Source organism: Hippocampus zosterae, chromosome 4 (assembly GCF_025434085.1).
Source record: "Hippocampus zosterae strain Florida chromosome 4, ASM2543408v3, whole genome shotgun sequence".
Taxonomy (NCBI): domain Eukaryota; kingdom Metazoa; phylum Chordata; class Actinopteri; order Syngnathiformes; family Syngnathidae; genus Hippocampus; species Hippocampus zosterae.
The window spans coordinates 23,492,113-23,505,909 of record NC_067454.1 but is presented as its reverse complement, the minus strand read 5'-3'; the positions used below and the strand labels follow the sequence as shown (position 1 = coordinate 23,505,909).

General features: G+C 42.7%; 1 protein-coding gene across 4 annotated transcripts in view; it reads left to right on the top strand.

The window, feature by feature from the left end:
* syt7b (synaptotagmin VIIb) overlaps positions 1 to 12,391 on the top strand; it is a 143,069-nt gene extending 130,678 nt beyond the window's left edge. For all 4 annotated transcript variants that reach the window (XM_052063130.1, XM_052063134.1, XM_052063133.1 and 1 more), the window contains 5 exons: positions 7,116 to 7,383; positions 8,322 to 8,491; positions 8,768 to 8,882; positions 9,037 to 9,236; positions 10,951 to 12,391. In XM_052063130.1, coding sequence (XP_051919090.1) covers positions 7,116 to 7,383; positions 8,322 to 8,491; positions 8,768 to 8,882; positions 9,037 to 9,236; positions 10,951 to 11,055 — 858 coding nt within the window. In that variant the 3' untranslated portion in view covers positions 11,056 to 12,391. The remainder of the gene's footprint in view (positions 1 to 7,115; positions 7,384 to 8,321; positions 8,492 to 8,767; positions 8,883 to 9,036; positions 9,237 to 10,950) is intronic.
* The last annotated feature ends 1,406 nt before the right edge of the window (positions 12,392 to 13,797 follow it).

The following is a 13,797-nucleotide window of genomic DNA, read 5'->3' as shown; positions in this document are numbered from 1 at the left end:
CTGTTCTCGTTGTATGTGCTCCCATTGGGTTCCATCTTAAGGAAACATGGTATTCCCTTCCACTGCTATGTAGATGACTGCCAGATATAGGTCCCACTGAGCAAGAAAGACACATTCTCATTAAGGCCACTCCTATTCTGTCTGGAAGAAATCAAAACCTGGATGGCACAAAATTTCTTGAAATTCAACGAAAAGAAGACAGAGGTGATATTGTTTGGTCCCAGTGGCCCTTGTACATTCCATCCTGTAGACTTTGGCCTCCTGTCTCCTTATCTTAAGTCAACAGTCTCAAAAACTTGGGCCTTAAATTGGACAGCGATTTCAAACTCGATCGGAAAATTGGTGCCGTTTTTAAATCCAGCTTTTTTCACCTTACACAGCTGGCCAAAATAAAACCTCTCCTCTCACATGAGCACTTTGAGACAGTAATTCATGCCTTTATCACATCCCGGCTCAATTGCTGCAATGCCCTTTACTTTGGAGTCAGCCAGTCCTCCATTAAGCTCCTTGAGCTGGTCCAGAATGCCGCTGCTCGCCTCTTGACTGGTACTCGTAAGAGGGAGCACATAACTCCTACTCTGGCATCCCTTTACTGGCTCCCCATTCATTTTAGAGTTATTTTCAAGATCCTCCTCTTTGTTTTCAAATCTCTGAATAATCTCGCGCCACATTACCTCTCTGAGCTCATCCGCCCCTACGTACCTGCCCGGCGCCTCAGGTCTGTGGACCAGACATCATTAGAAGTACCAAGAACTAAACTGAGGCTCAGAGGGGATCGAGCCTTTTCTGTTGCTGGTCCCTCTCTCTGTAATGACCTCCCACTGAACATTCGGCAAGCCTCCTCGCTGCCCATCTTCAAAGCCTTCCTCAAAACTCACTTGTATTCTTTGGCATTCGACTCAGCATGACTTAGATTTGTTCTTGGTTTTACTGTTTGGTGCTTTCTACCGCCTTTATTACCGATTTGTCTTACTGTTTATTGTGCATGTTAAAATGTTCCATGTACAGCACTTTGTATGCAGCGATGGCTGTTTGAAAGTGCTCTGTAAATACTATTGACTTGACTTGTTGACATTCCAAAAACATGCTTGGCAAGCTGTTTAAACACTCTAAATTATCCTGAGGTGTGAGTGTGAGCGTGGGAGATTGTTCGTCTGTGTGTGCCCTGCGATTAGCTGGCAACCAGTTCAGGGTGTCCCCTGCCTACTGCCCGAAGACGGCTGGAATAGGCTCTAGCACCCCCCACGACCCTCGTGAGGATAAGCGGATCGGAAAATGGATGGATGGATGGATATTATTATTATTGTTGTTGCCTTAATTCACTCCCGATCAATTGCAAGTGCAGTCACAGATAAAGAGCTTATGCAGGCATAGTGAGGCTCTTGGTGCCGTACAAATGTATTCACGAGAAAAGGTAAATTTTCTATTCATTTGTTTGATACGGTCTTGGATACTTGCACATCACACTTGCATGAACAAATCTCCTATTTCGCTGTAAAATTATATCTGTTTGGTTAGCGACACTTGTTTGGTTGGTCAATGTTTATGGCATTCAATCCTGGGACTTGTTAGCATAACAATGTATACAAGGAGAGTGATTTCCTGGTAAAATGACGCTAATGGCATCACATGGTTTAAGAAAGGAAATTCTCACAATGCACTTTGTTTTCAGCTCAACATGCATTACCTATAAATAGTCATGTTTTTATTTTTTTTCCAATTTATTAACGTCAGTATTACACTTACAACATTTTATCTACTACCCCCAAGTGGGCAAATTAAAAGCACTTTAAATAATTGAGGGCAGGCCAGTCATTGTTTCGTGAAATTGCATATGTGCTTTGGCTTCTTGGAGGTTGCATCAGATTTCTTTGAACATTTATATTATTGAAGTCCTATGATGTGTATCACACTTTGTATTTACATTTATTTCGGCGTTTGTTTTTCAGACATATTTGTGAATCATAAATCTATCATTTTTACATCTAATGGGGACATAAAGTGTAATAACTTTCATCCCAAACAAACAAGCTTTTTTAAAGCATGTTTTTTTTTCCTTCGAAGTTTCCCATTTTGATTCTGATGTGGAGCATCACAGGTAGTTGTGGCTCAACCAGGATTTAGAGTATAATCACCCACGAGTGAGACACAGAGAAGATTAGGGGAAGTGTGCCGCACTCAGCCGAGTTCCCTAATTAGTTGTGAGAGAACACACAGTGCTGTGGCTGCGATGGGAATGGAACTATTGGCTGCTGTTTATATTGTAATATGCATTACGTGATGTGTCTGAGGAATTCAAATTATTCATTCATTCATCTTCCGTACCGCTTGATCCTCACTAGGGTCGCGGGGGGTGCTGGAGCCCATCCCAGCCGTCTCCGGGCAGTAGGCGGGGGAAACCCTGAATCGGTTGCCAGCCAATCGCAGGGCACACAGAAACAAACAACCATTCGCACTCACACTCACACCTAGGGACAATTTAGAGTGTTCAATCAGCCTGCCACGCACGTTTTTGGAATGTGGGAGGAAACCGGAGCACCCGGAGAAAATCCACGCAGGCCCGGGGAGAACATGCAAACTCCACACAGGGAGGCCGGAGCTGGAATCGAACCCGGTACCTCTGCACTGTGAAGCCGACGTGCTAACCACTTGGCTACCGGGCCGCCCGAATTCAAATTAGTGTTGCTTAATTATGATATAGTACTAGTTTTTGTCATTAAGTGAGCGCATGTGTACACATATCCAGGGAGTGTTGGGATAGTTCATTTCCTCTGCCAACGAGTTCTAAGTTCATTTCATAACTTTTCGAAATGAACTTGCTCAGTACAACAAGCCATTACTCTCAAATTATTGGCATTTCCCCATCGATGCCACCTATTCCGTCCACACTAAAAGATAGCTGCAAGTTTCAAAGTACAATCTCATGAGGAAAAACTTGCTGCTGGAATGCACTTTTTTAAATGAAGGAAGTAAGGACCGCAGTCTTTAATGTGCAAGCACAAATCTAATTTGAAGTAGGAACCAGGCTTAGGTAGGAAATGAGCTGTCACACACAATCTAACTAAGGCCCACACTCCCACCCTTGTGCGCCTCAATTATGCGTTGAGGGTGCAAGTGTGCAGGGTGTCCCAATTCTCCAAAGTGCTATGATGCCCCGCCCCCCTGCGCCCTTGTTCCACACTTCGACCGAGCCCTTATCCTTGACCCCTCAGTCAAAGTCTCTTACCCACTTGTCATTGTGGATTTCCCCAAAATAGTGCTAACATGGTGATGTTTGGTGGAATTTCTGTGCCTGTGCTGAAAAAAATGGCTTTCCAAGTACATACATCAAATTATTACAACTTTAAAATTTGGTATATATGTAATTTCAAACGATGCATTAAGGTCACCTGCGTATTTTGTCAACGAAAACTAAATGAAAATATTTTCGTGATTGCACATTTTTCACCAGATGAAAAGAAGACTGGATGATACACCCCCCCTCACCACCACCCACCCACCCATTAATAAACCAAAATTGGGACTAAAACAGTGTGCATTTCGTGGACCAATGAAGACGAAACGAAAATGTAATTCACTATATAAACACAGGGCTAAAATCTATGGACGTTTTAGTGTACATAGAACATAGACGAGATGAAATTCTATGATTTTGTCAAATCCTGTCTCCTCCACCTCCTCCTCAGCCACGAACACAGAGTGACACACCCCCTTTCAAATCTGAAGCGAGCCAGCACAGCGTGCACAAACACATGGCCTGGGGGGGTTTCACGGTGAAAGGTTAAAATAAAGCAGTAATGGCCATGTTTTGCACGGAAAGACGTAATTTAGAGAGCCCCGACCTTTGCGCTGAAAATAGTAACATATCCCACAATCACATGCGGCCGACCATATTAGTAGTCAGCTCCGCCTTTCCCATTTGCTGGTCAGTTGGATTCCTTTGCCCAACTGCACTTTTTTAGTGGATATTAACCATCTGTAACATACACAGAGACTTTGAACAAGCGGCGAGTGGTCTGTGTGCCTTTTCTTCCAATCCAAGCTGCCGACATGCTTTCCATTTTGATGACGCGTGTAGCCGTGCAAGGTTTCTCGGTTTGCCAGATAAGGTTTTCCTTGAACTTTTTCAATTACAACAACTTATAGAGGATACACTGTTTCCCCACTGCGATGAAAATATATCTCTTATGCTAATTCTTGTCTTTAAACGAAGACAATTTTGTTGTTCTTGTTGTTGTTGTTTTGATAGATTTGTCACAGTATCCATGAAGGCATTTAGGCAGTATGTGAATCCAAATGTGCAGAATCTGCTGACTGAGTTTGGTGGAGATGACCCAATGGTCGACTGGTTAGCGCGTCGACCTCACAGTACAGAGGTGCAGGGTTTGGTTTCGGCTCCGGCCTTCCTGTGTGGAGTTTGCCTGAGTGTGCTTTTTCTGGGTAGTCCGGTTTCCTCCCACATTCCAAAAACATGCGTGGCAGGCTGATTGAACACTCTAAATTGTCCCTAGGTGTGATCACGGATGGTTGCGATTGGCTGGCAACCAGTTCAAGGTGTCCCCTGCCCACTGCCCGGAGACAGCTGGGATAGGCTCCAGCACACCTGTGACCCTCGTGAGGATAAACAGAGTAGAAAATGGATGAATGGATGAGTGAACCACCACATATTCGTGATTAGCCTTTAGCAAATTCATTTGCAAAATTGGCCCCTATCTTCTGTTGTTCCATTAAATAACGTGCTATTTTTGCACTCAGGCAAAAACACTTTATTGCATGACTTTGTTGCTATCTTGTGATATATTGGTGCCAAAGTGACTTGAAGAATTTCATTGAAAGTCCTTTGTCACCATCTTATGGCATTTCTAAACCTATTTAGGGGGTTATGAGTTGTGGATTTTCGCTCTTGGCAGCAGGGCGTGGTCAAATTCCCCAGGCGAATGCTATATTTCAGGTCTTGAAACCTTTTCACACTGCACTGAGAAATCAATGAGCAACACACTGTCAATGAACCCATTCATTATGTGCTACGAGGGCGCAAAGACGGAATGCCTCGTTACGGCATGACATGGAAGGCACAAATCGTTTTAGATTTCTTATTTCTGATAAGCGGAATGTTATTGCTCTGTGAAGTTGTCGGCACAGTTTTTGGTGATGTGTCTGCTGCCACATACATGTTTTTCACAGTAATTTGCTAGCATAGTGCTGCTGCCACAGGGGAAAATCAAATCCATGTTGTCTTGTAGAGGCTTGTGTCTCCTGACAAATGCTTTAAAAGTGTATCAATGTATTCTCTAACCTGGACCTTGATTTCTGCACACAGATATATATGTTTGTGTACAGCTCCCACTCCCACGCTGTGTCACAATATCTCTTGCTCTTTGCATGGAATTAAGATTTAACAAAACACATTTTTTAGATTTTTGCTGTCGTTGTAGACTCCTTTTGGGGGAGGGGGTGCTTTCTTGTTATTGTTACAAAAATGTAAAATGTGACAGTTCACTTCAGTCACCGTGAAATTGACAGGATACTGCATATAGTTGAACAATAATTTTCTGTCATTTGGCAGGCTTTCTTAGAGAAAAGAAAGTAAGCACTGATGCTGAGGAAAAGAGCAGAGGTAATGCTAAAATATCTGTGTTCACGCATTTGGGGCTACAGTACTTTTAGATTGTCAAAGTGAATCATGAAAAGTGATCACATTCGACACAGAAGAGAGATCGAGCAGCACCGGATGAGGTGTGTGCGCAAAGTATGGAATCGGATATTAAATACGTGGGACTGTTCATTGAGTGATGCTCCTAGCTCTTTTACCCAACAGATTGCACATTTTAACTGGATTTCTCCCTCCAGGCTGCACCTCTGTCAGTCATAGGGTCAGTCAACCAACAGATAATCGGTCTGTCATCCCGCGGCAGCCATGCACACATTGCCCTTCAGCACAGTGGCCATGTGACAACACACAAAGCTATTTTGCATTTTGAATCAATAAAGACATTTTAAAGAACTGGGCCTTTACCCTAAGCTTATTGGACACTCAATTCCAATCATGGAACATTACTGTCCCTTGTTGCCTTGAATATGAGTTAAGACATGCCTTCAGTTTGTGTACAGTAATCTTCGCTTTAAACGGTACGGTTCAAATTTGAAAAAGTGTGTATGCCCCATACATGGCAAGGTTTGGCAGACAAGGCATTGGGTATATAAAGCGGCATAACCAATTTTCAGGAACAGTGTACTAAAATATCAGTACCAAATTGTTGACGACCGGATGTCCTCAGAGTCAAGATGGAAGACATCACCAAAGGTGGTTGCGATCAACCAGGCCAAGACCCTGTGGGACTTCCAGATCCAAACTGACAAATTAGTCATGACCAACATGCCTGACATAGTGGTGGTGGTATGATATGTAAAATGGAAGTGTACATAAAGGATCCAAAAACAGGCTGAACACCATATACAGTACATGTAGGTAGGCAGGTAGGTAAATAGACATTCTCCTGTCCTCTATTATGGCGCAGCTGCATATGGGACGTGGAGGCTCCTTAATGGCTTGTGAAGCCTGCTCACTGTTTCTGGGCTGTAATGCCGAACCCTCCTTGACACTTCCGCACCCCACCTCCACGCGCGCTAGTCTCTGTGACATGTATTAATGTGTGCCAGTTTCCTGAAGCTATTTTCCAACGCCATACTGCTCCACTCTTAAATGAGCTTAGTCTATCGCTGTTTTTCCCCCTTGCTCTCCCTTATGTCTTCTCATATCATCTGCAAAAACAGGGCGCTTTCAAAGGCGGCCATGCGGACTTCTGTTTTGTATCTCCCTGTTGGTCATTTTTTCTGTGTCTCTTATACGGGGTTTGTCTGTTCCAATTTGTTGCATTCAATGACAATAAAGCTATTCTAATTCTTAATGGTTCCCCACAAAAAAGGGAGGTTTGTTCAGGTGTCTTTTCCAAATGTATAATTAAGCATTACTTTACAATTTTCTGGTATTGTCTCTTTTACTCTGCCCAAGATAATCTTTTTGAACAAGGATAATGTATCAAATCAGAAAACATGTCAAACATAATGTATTTCCTTTCATGTACAAGAAAATTAATTGTCATCGCCTTTCCCAGTTGTCTCCTGGCTCGGAAGAAGACGAACACGAGGGTCCTGTGTGTGAGAAGTTGGGTCGCATTCAGTTCAGCGTGGGATACAGCTTCCAGGACTCCACCCTCACTGTAAAAATCCTCAAGGGCCAGGAATTGCCCGCCAAGGATTTTTCCGGCACTTCTGACCCATTTGTCAAACTTTACCTGCTGCCTGACAAGAAGCACAAACTGGAGACCAAAGTGAAGAGGAAGAATCTTAATCCACACTGGAATGAAACATTTCTGTTTGAAGGTTTGAATGACAAACTTATTTGATTGATAATGGCCATTGTATGGATTCCATTCAGTAATACCGCCAGAGATTAGTTTTTCTTTTGCATGGATGAATTTCTTACAGCACAGCATGGTGTATAAGCCTCACAATTCTGAGGTTCTTGTTTCAAATACTAGCTCTGTTTCCGTGTTAATTTCTTTCAAGATGCAAAATTTTCGATACTATCACCCTGCCCGTCTGTCCCGAAGTCTGAAGCAGTAGGCTCCAGCTCACACCTCACCCAAATGAGTGCTATAAAAAATGAACAGTTCTCTCATTGCAGTCGGAATTATCCTAGTTTTGAGTATTTCATTCTAGCTCATTTTTATTTCAGTTTGACTTTAGTTTTTTTTTTTAATTCAGAAAGGTTGAATTCATTTTTAAGAGTGAGTTTGTTAGTTTTAATATTACTTTTAGTTTGTTTTTTTTTAGTATATGGAGTGCAAGATAAATAAAAAAAGGTTGCTTAATATTGTGTAACAAAGTACAAATCTCAAACTACACTTCAACCTTCGTTTTGCTCTATGGTCACAGTACACAGTAACAGTAATGCTCAAGTCAAGACATTTCAAATAAAACGGAAAGCTCATTTATGAAATGAATTGACAAAGATGAAACCAATTTGCTTTGCAGTAATTACAGTTACATTACAGTTAAGTAAAAAAAGTAAGTAGTTTCAATTAAATATCCATCCATCACTCCCTGGTTGTTTTCTGAATTGCATGACTGAAAATGTTTACATTTTTCAGGTTTTTGTCATTTCTTGCGTTTCCATTGACTAAAATTACCTTGATTAGAAGAGATATTGTTGTCATTTTTATCGGTGAGGACATTTTGCAATGAGTTTTCTATTTCCCGCTGATCATTTGGACATCGGAGTATGGATTATACTGTACTTGTGTGCATTTCTATTTCAGGGTTCCCATTTGAGAAAGTGGTCCAGAGAACTCTATACCTGCAGGTTCTCGATTATGACCGCTTCAGCAGGAATGACCCCATCGGAGAGGTGTCCATCCCCCTCAACAAATTGGATCTGGCCAACATGCAGACTTTCTGGAAGGAATTGAAGCCATGTAGCGATGGCAGTGTGAGTAAAGGGGAGAAAAAAGGTGACAGAAGGGATAAAGTGGGAGGAGGGGAGATGGCACATAATGTAATGGGTGATGTCATCGCTGGCTGCTGTGACAGTCCCGGGGGAGAAGTGGTAGTGGGCCGGTGGGAGAGGATAGAAGTGGACACTGAGTGTCTGACAGGTTGGTGGGTTGATCACAGACCGCTGGAGGAAAATACAGTAAGAAAAAGGGAGGACAATGGGAAAGAGCATGAAGAAAAAACGAGTTGCTGTTGTGTGTCATTTCTCCAGGGAAGTCGAGGGGATCTGTTGGTGTCTCTGTGCTACAACCCCACGGCCAACACTATCACTGTGAGCATTGTCAAAGCCCGCAACCTCAAAGCCATGGACATTGGAGGCACTTCTGGTACACACGCTCCTTTAATTGGTTCCTTTGCGCGTCATTGTTGTGTGCACTTGGAATACTTTGAAATATTAACAACTCTAGAGAGGAATTAAATCCATGACATCACACACATCCAGCGGTGTACAAGCCTAACGGTTCATACTCCTCTTCCCAGACCCCTATGTGAAGGTGTGGTTGATGAACAAGGACAAACGTGTGGAGAAGAAAAAGACGGTGGTAATGAAGCGTTGTCTAAACCCTGTTTTCAACGAGTCCTTTCCCTTCGACGTGCCTGCCCACGTGCTGAGGGAGACCACCATAATTATCACTGTCATGGACAAGGACAGGCTTAGTCGCAATGATGTCATTGGAAAGGTATCTCCTTGCCTCTTCTTTGCATCTTCCTGCCTCTTCCTCTCCCTGTGTGTATGTTTGACTCCATGACAGGCGAGCTTCATTTAATCACCCAGCTAGTCTCTACAGACCCCTGCTGGTTGATGTCATGCAACCTCTTAGCTGATCCATCCATCCATTTTCTCATCCGCTTATCATCACAAGGGGTCGGGGGCGTGCTGGAGCCTATCCCCGCTGTCTTGGGGCAGTGGCCAGGGTACACCCTGAACTAATTGACAGCCAATCTCAGGATACACATAGACAACCAACCATCCGCCCTCCCAATCACACAGAGGGAGAATTTGGAGTGCCCAATCAACCTGCCATGCATGTTTTGGGAATATGTGAGGAAACCAGAGTACCCACAGAAAACCCACCCAAGCACGGGGAGAACATACAAACTCCACACAGGAAGCCAGAATCGAACCCTGCACCTCTCCACTGTGAGGCCCACGTGCGAACCATTTTCCACCCTCGCTCAGCATAAAGGACTTAAAAATGTGCATTCTAAAACATGTAAATTAATACTCCAGTGATGTTCACACCACAGGTGTCCATTAGCTTAGTGACAATATTACTTCAACTCATTTTGCGAGTGCTGGCCCGAGCCTGTAAGAGGTCCTAAGCAGAATATCATTTGGGGGCCCCGCTCTCAAACCATGGTGGAACCTTTGCTTGACTGATATCCATACAAGTGTACTGTATTAAACCTGTTTCTAGGGTTTTGATTTTTGTGTTGCCTCTCAGAAACACGACGCCCTAAGCAGTTTAGTTCAAATTTGTCACAGGCCGGCTCTTGTGTTTATTATTATTTTGTTTTAAGATGAAGCCAAAGAAGCGTAGCTAGATTGATATATTGACAAACATTACATCGATCTAGACAACACTGGTTATTATACATCCTGTGGCAAAAATTATGAAACACAAGTCTCAGAGGATGTTCGCTCAGTTGTTTAAATTTGCTGAGAAAAAAAAATGAGATCACAAATCTTATTTCGAATGACACATTTGTGGCTTTAAAAAAGAGTAAAAGACAAAAAAACATGGTCGTCAGTAACAAAGATATTTTTAGACCAAGCTGTGGGGAAACAAATATGGGATCACCCTGTATATTTCCATTCTCAAAATGAACACCTTCATCAGATTAGACCTGCTCATTATCCTGTTGTAAAACAGGAGTGATCGCACCTTGGAGAGCTGTTGCACCAAGTGGATTGACATGGATCATGGTTCCAACAGCAAGGATGTCATTTAAAACAAAACAGAGAATTATGAAAACATCTTAAAGAAGACAAATCATCATGCAAAGTTGCAAAAAGTGATGGTTGTTCACTCTGGGCTAAACTTGCACCTCAAATTGGCGATTGCTGTTTGTTCACCGTCTAACCACTGAATCCAGTGGATTACCACTTGTACATTTGCCCCCAAAAAACACATCATAGATAGTCCCAAAAAACGTAAGATCCAATTTTATTATCGTGGTTAATAGAGTGCACTTTTATTGTGGTGTGTCGGCACAAGTTGTTTCATCCATCAGCAGATTTGTTGATGTCTGATTTGGATTTGTGTTAAAAGCGGAAGACTCAGCGTGACTTTTATCCTGTCTGTATTTACTGCTTTGCCAGGCTCTTCTTAAAAAGCCAATTCTCTTTTGATAACACAGTACGTGAGCTAACATAGTCTCTTCTCCTGGCAGATTTATCTCTCATGGAAGAGTGGCCCCGCGGAGGTAAAACATTGGAAAGACATGATGGGTCATCCACGCACTGCCGTGGCCCAGTGGCATGCACTCAAGGCCTGAGGGAGCGAGCCGGCTCTGCTCCCCTTGCCCTCAGCACACATCCCCTGCTCTCGAGCTGCAGTCGCGGACTGCAGACAGCGTGTGTCACCTCTTTGTTCTCAGGCCTCTTTGAAAAAATCCTGTACTCCTAAATTTCACCCCTTGTCAAACAGCGATGCCCACTTTACCCGCTCTCATTCCTCTGACCCTTAAATGTATTTGATGTCCATCCACTTCCTCCTTGTACTGTCTTTTTATGAGATTTTTCTTTTTTTGGGTCACGATACCACGGTGTCTTTCTTGTCATCCATTCCTAGTGTTAAACGCGACAGCAGTATCTCTTGCCACACAAGAATACAAACTGTTAACCAAAAACGGATGAAACGTGGATCCAAAGCTCCACTGTGGTGATAACCATAGAGATCAGACGCAGCCGTGCGTGCCAATGACACTGGCCCATCTGATGTTGGTGTCAGGGAGCAGCCCTCTCACTTGCTCGACTCTGCTGTTGCTGTCACTGCCAGTCTCTATCCTGATTCTGCCCCAAACATCAGGAAGTTGATGAATGCAATAGGCTCCATTTAAAATAGAATGGATGTAATGTGGACTTTTTTCTTTTTTGCTCCGGCAGCTGTGTAATTATTCACCTTGACTGGAACTCCTTGTTGTCTGTGCGTGCTGTGGGTGATGTGCTGTGACCCCCAAATGAAGTTCTTAAAAAAGAGGAGGATTCAATGACAAAATCTCCTGTACTAGGCCACAAAGTTACAGTGTTAAAACCCTGCCCTGTCTTTTCGAACAGAAAAAAAAGAGTAGAAGTGATTGATGTTATCTTTTGTTGACAAAAAATAATGAAGAATCAAGTTGTTCCTCCAGACAGAGAAAATAAGCAAAAGCCAGCTTCACGATGTGGTGGTTGTGATGTATTTGTGTGTATCAATGGATGAATGAGAGAGCATTTTGGCCTTGGTAGGCCTTGATGACAGATGATTAATTTTACATTAATAAAATTAGGCATTTGAATTAATTCCAAAGAAAACACATGCTATTTCAGCGTCACTATTTTCATTAGGCAGTGGTCTCGGGGGGGATCACCGTTGGCAATTGTATTAAGATGACATGATTGTTCAAAATAACACAGCTTTTTGTCAGGTGATTCAAAAGAAATCCATCGATGTTAACTTCTGCCTTCTTTTCAGCTGCAAAGCCGAACTCTTTGCCAGCAGCAGATTAAGTTTGGTCCGTCTGGGTTTTGGTCCATTCTGGAGTTTTGTCTTCCGGTTATTTTTTTCATTGGTTCAAGAATGAGAAAATACTTTTCATTGTACTTTGTGAAGGAATAAAGCAAAGTCTAATATTCGTGTGTATGTGTGTGTGTGTGTGTGTGTGTGTGTGTGTGTGTGTGTGTGTGTGCGTGTGTGTGTGTGTATACAAGACTATTTAATTAATAACACTGTTCATTAAGTTTGTGTGCAATATGAGACAGGTTTAAAAGACAGTGTTTTTGGTTTTCATGTTTTGAGTTGTATTCTTTCATGTCTGCACTTGAAGATGGGAATGCTGGAACAAACCTTTCATAACAACAAATAACAGGGTTATTTTCATATCATTAGGATGGCAGCTGGAAGCTTAAGCTTACAAAAAACAATGACTGATTTTAGGTTTTGACCAAAACAACTAACCACACCAGTGCTGGCATTGCACCCCCCCCCCACCTCCATGCACACATGCTATCTGGCACAACACGCTCCACGTCCAGGTCCCACCATGCTTTGCTGCTCACCATATGCACGCATGCTGCAAGAGCCAGAAGAAAGAGGAAAGGTGAGACAGGACAGTCATTGCCTCTCTGCATCACAACAAGGTCCCCGGAGCGCGTCACGTCATCCTAAAATAACCTCGAACGTAGTTGTTTGTTTATGCTGATGGCCATGTGTGATAAACAAAGCGTACGTTATCTGTGATATTGATGGCAGAGAATTACATTCCAAAGGCATGCGGCAAGTCACCTTAATTAATGCAGCTACGAATTCTCGTTCGATAACTGTCAGGGTTTGGTGTATTCTTTTCTTCAAAAAATAAGGTACAAATGACTTTTTTGTTCTCTACACTATCTTCGAATTTACAACACAAAGACTGTTTAAGTGAAAGAGAGGTTATCCAGCACTATCTAATGTACACACTGCATAAATTACAATGACATTTCCAGCATGGGCAGGATTATTTGGGTATCACTATCTGTCTTCGGCAACTGTAAGGCGTTAAACGTCACATACTCACTGATTGCTTCTTTTTATTATTTATTATACAGTGTATGTAAAAGATAAATGTGTCCATACATAGAAGCACATCTCATATTGTTTTCAAATCCATGCTTTTCACCACTGATACATCAACTAGGTAAGACAAAGGTATATTCTGAGAGGCAAATCTCGCAATACAAAATACCAAATTTCCCAAGTCGGCTGGAAGTGAAATTCTCTAGAAGTTTTGTTAAAATAGGATTTTTACCATTTGCGCTCCATCTTGTTGCAATGGCGAATACAAGGCAGGCACGAGGACTGTCAAGTCTACTGTCAGCATTCCATTGGGCTTATTACAACTACAAATTTGTAAATGTAATGTGCCAAAGACGCAAGACAATCTGAACTGATTTTATTAATCCATCCATCCATTTTCCCAACCGCTTGATCCTCACCAAGGTCCCGGGGGGTGCAGGAGCCTATCCCAGCTGTTTTTGGGCAGTAGAAGGGGGAAACCCTG